The following is a 3969-nucleotide window of genomic DNA, read 5'->3' on the forward strand; positions in this document are numbered from 1 at the left end:
CTTGCTCACTGCTAGAGGAAAAGCTATCTAGAAGGGAAACCAAATTGGAAGGATGCTGTTTTTTTATTTTCTTTATTTTTTTTTTTCTTTTTCACTAAAAAAAAAGTTATAAAGATAAAAGAAGGCTGCTGCATCGATTCACCAAGACTGCCCTTAGCTGAAACTTGCTTCGGTTCCACCCCAGGGAACAAAGAAAAAGAGGCAGAGTTGACGTCGGAGAGCTAAACTAGGAAACTCTGGTCTCGGTGCCGCCAGATGGGCTCCCGACGGCTCTGCGCAGGACAGGCAGCGGCGCGCAGCGGCAGGGCAGGGCGCTCCGCAGCCTAGACGCCCAAGACTGAGGTTCTGGTACCAAGTCGCTAGCCCGGGGGGGGGGGGGGGCGGGGGGAGGCCATGGGTGGGCCTACTGCCTCGCCCTCCCCACGGCGCTGCTCAACCTTGCTCAGCCTAGTTGTTACCGCACGTGCGGAGGCCCCCGGTCTCCCAGGCACTGGATCGGTCCAGCTCTACCTCCAGTGGCCGCTTTCCTCTAAAAGATGTGCCCGTCAAAGCTGGGGATGATGGAGGGAGGACGAGAAGGAGAGGACCAGAATTAAAGGCCCCGCAAGACGCTGGCTTGGGCTGTACTGGGCTCCGACAGTGTCACCCGGTGGAGAGAGACAGCCAGGGCCCAGGAGAGCAACGCGTGTTACTTACATGTCCACATTCCCTTTACAAAGTTGTCACTGAGGGAGTTAAAAGAGAGAGGGATACGGACAGAAAGAGACAGAGAGAGTGAGCAGGGTGCACTGTAGAGAGGCTGGAACTGAGGCCAGGACCCACAGGGCCCAAGCGGACCAAGGTGGGAGGGGGAAGGCGAGAGGGGCAGGGGCAGGGTGCGCGTCACTCCAGGCCGTTGCGGTGCCCAGGCTCGGGGGGCTGCAGCAGCTCCGGAGAGTGGCAGGGCGGGCTGCCCGCGGCGCTGTGCTCGCTGTCGGTGTCGCTGCCCTTCTTGCCGCCGCTGCCTGACCCCGCCGAGCCGCCGCCGCCGCCGCTGTGCGTCTTCACGTGCTTGCTGAGGTGGTCGCTGCGCATGAAGCGCTTGTTGCAGACAGGGCAGGCGAAGCGCTTCTCGCCGGTGTGGGTCCGCAGGTGCCGCTGCAGCTCGTCGGAGCGCGTGAAGCGCTTGCCGCAGAAGAGCCAGTTGCACACGAAGGGCCGCTCGCCCGTGTGCCAGCGCAGGTGCGCCTTGAGGTGCGACGTCTTGCCGTACACCTTGCCGCAGCCCGGGATGTGGCAGCTGTGCAGGCCCTTGCGCCGCAGGCTCGCCCCGGCCGGACCCAGCCGCTCCGCCTCCTGGCAGTTGGGGCAGTCGCAGGTGGCGCGGCCGGAGTAGCGGCGGGCGGAAGAGCGCGGGGAGCCCCCCAGCGGCGCAGACGGCCCCGCGCTTAGCATGGAGCCCGCAGCTCCGGCCAGCGGCGATGGGGCCGAGTCCGGGTAGGAGCCGGGCAGCACCGGCTTGAAGCCGTCCATGAGGTGCTGCCCGGCGGGGCTGAGCAGGTGTGAAGAGGCGCCGCTGCTGAACGCTGAGTGGCTCAGGCCTGAGTAATCCGAGTTGTAGCCTCCGAGCGGCGAGTGCAGCGAGGTTTGGAGCCCCCCGGCGGCGGGGTGCAGCGAGCCGGGCAGCGCCGCCGCGCCGTTCGGGTTCTGCACGTCGATCCAGCCCGCGCCCACGTCCCACCAGCTGGAGGCGCCGGCCGAGCCCACGTCGCCGGCGGCGCCCAGGCCGGGGTGCGAGGGCTTGAACCACGACTCGTATGGATGCGCCATGCCCACGCGCGGGTAGATGCCCTGCAGCCCGTCCACAGAGGTGTGCACCTTGGAGATGAACACTGGCTGGTGGGAGCCGTCCTGCGAGTGCGCGGAGGAGCCGCCGCCGCCGCCGCCGCCCCCGCCGCCGCCGCCCCCCGACACGCCAGGGGCCTGAAACACCGAGTAGTCGTTTGCGAAGGGAGAGCTCGAGGCGGCGGCGGCGGCTGCCGCGGCAGCGGCGGCAGCACTGCTGGAGGTTAGGGAGAAGGCGCTAGAGCCCGGCGAGCCGCCGCAGCTGAACGAGTCGGTCACCAGGGCCGCAGCCGCAGCCGCAGCCGCCGCGGCAGCCGCCGCGGCCGAGGACGAGCCGCCGTTCCTGGAGGGGCCCGACACGCCGAAGCTCGAGAGACTGGAGCCCACTACGTTGCAGCTGCCGGAGGAGGAGGACGAGGAACGTTTCCAGGGGTGGAAGCCTTTGCCGAAGGAAGATGAGCTGTCCGAGAGGGAGGAGGGAGACGGGCTGGGGCTGCCGATCTTATTACAGGTAGCAGCAAGCATGGCCAAAGGAGTCGATCCCAACCTCGGTTCTTCCTGAGAGAAGGAGGAGAGGAGAAGGGGTGGGGGAGGGGAGGGGAGGTGGGCAAAGGGCCAGTGGGGGAGGGAGGAAGGAAATGTGCATTAGTCCTCCGGTAGCCTCCAAAACGCCCCACTGCACCCCATTTCTCGCTGCGGCGCGGCGCCACCAACTCACCTGGCTCCCCCAACAGCCCCGGCGCCGGCTGTTTTCTACTCTACGGGAGGGGACAAGTTTGGCTGCCGGCGTCTGATTCGGGAGCAAAGCGCCATGCTAAAGAAGAGTTTGACAAGTATTCTCAGCTAAAACGCACACAAGGCCCCAGGCACTTCGAAACAAACAAGCAAGCAAAAAGTCCAGATTGGGGAGGAAGGAGGATTCCTTTGCGGAGAAGCCTGGGGAAAAACCATTGGATTGCTTTTAAGAGCGCTACCCCTGTAATCCACAGAAGAGCTTTGAAAATCCTGTTCCGGTCCCCAGAAACCCATCCTGGGTTGTTTCTCCCAGCCCAAAAGACGTCAAACTATAGGGCTGGCTCGCTCTTCCTGATTTTCTTTAAAAAAAAAAAAAGAAGTCTACAATAGTAAAAAAGAGAAAGAGAGACGGGTTCAACGTACCTGCAAGACAAGGCGGGCTGCGGAATTTTCTAAGGGGAAGAGGGAAAATCTGCAGTTTGCCCAGGCGGAAAAACTTGCTCTCTTTACCCTCGAAATCGTCGCACGTAAAATGGGCTGGGCGCACGTCTCCCGGGCGGGGAGAGGCCGGGCGCTGCGAGGTGGCTTGTCTAAATGCCCTTCGAACCTTTTCCTGCTCTGAAAAAAGTGACTCTGCCCCCCTCTGCCCCCCTTTCTTTTCTCCAAACTCACTTGTATTTAAAGGGGGGAAAAAAAGCTCTCAATAGAGACTGATAGCCCGTGGCCTGGCCGGGGCGACTTTAACCCCCTCCGATCGGCAATAAAAGGAAACTAATTAAACCAGCAAGAGAAAATCCTGAGACTCACCCCTAGAAGTGAAGTTGCCATCACACAAAAGTGCCCTCCTCCTCTCAGAGGATCTTTTTTATATTGATAAATCAGAGGCAGTGTTTTTTTTAGAGGTGTGCAATACAATGATCAGTTCCGCCCATTCCACCACAATTGTAGCTCCCTCTCCGGCTTTGAAGTGCCGCGGAGGCGCGGCCAGCCAATCTGCGGCCTCGCCGGGCCGCGCCGCGCGCGCGCCGTGAGGTCATCGGCGCCGCCGCCGGCCGCCTCGCGGGGGTGGGGGGGGGGTGTTTGGAGCGGGAGCGGCGCGGGTGACTGTGTGTGTGTTGCAAAGCGGTTGTGTGTGTGTGTATAACAGTGTAACTGTGTACAAGTGTGACCAAGCTGAGAAGAAGACAGTGCAGACTGAGGGATGGGATGGGGGGAGGTTGGGAGCAAGAGTATAGCAGTGTAACGTTGACGGGGGGAGGGGAGGGACAGTGCAGAGAGGGAGAGGGGGTTGTGAGTGACAGTTTAGCTGCATGTGTGACAAAGGGGGGTAAGAGGGACGGACCAGTAAAGTGTTGAGGGGAAGGGTGTGAGTGTAGTGTAACTGTGAGTGACAAACCTCGGGAGAGAAGA

The 3969-nt window shown here is 61.7% G+C and overlaps 1 protein-coding gene across 1 annotated transcript; it reads right to left on the reverse strand.

Moving 5' to 3' along the window:
• Positions 1-882: 882 nt before the first annotated feature.
• Positions 883-3387, reverse strand: SP8 (Sp8 transcription factor). The gene is made up of 2 exons (XM_032643619.1): positions 3367-3387; positions 883-2382 (listed from the first exon to the last, which is right to left on the reverse strand). The coding sequence occupies exons 1-2, from the start codon at positions 3385-3387 to the stop codon at positions 883-885; spliced, it is 1521 nt and encodes a 506-aa protein (XP_032499510.1).
• Positions 3388-3969: the final 582 nt, after the last annotated feature.

This window comes from Phocoena sinus, chromosome 9 (assembly GCF_008692025.1).
Source record: "Phocoena sinus isolate mPhoSin1 chromosome 9, mPhoSin1.pri, whole genome shotgun sequence".
NCBI classification, from domain to species: Eukaryota; Metazoa; Chordata; class Mammalia; order Artiodactyla; family Phocoenidae; genus Phocoena; species Phocoena sinus.

What these genes read in the sequence shown, in the direction of transcription:
- SP8 (XM_032643619.1), bottom strand. Translation starts at nt 3,387, where the DNA reads ATGGCAACTTCACTTCTAGGG. An exon ending in TGGCAACTTCACTTCTAGGG is followed by an intron (nt 2,383 to 3,366) that starts GTGAGTCTCAGG and finishes TCCTTCTCTCAG; the next exon opens with GAAGAACCGAGGTTGGGATC.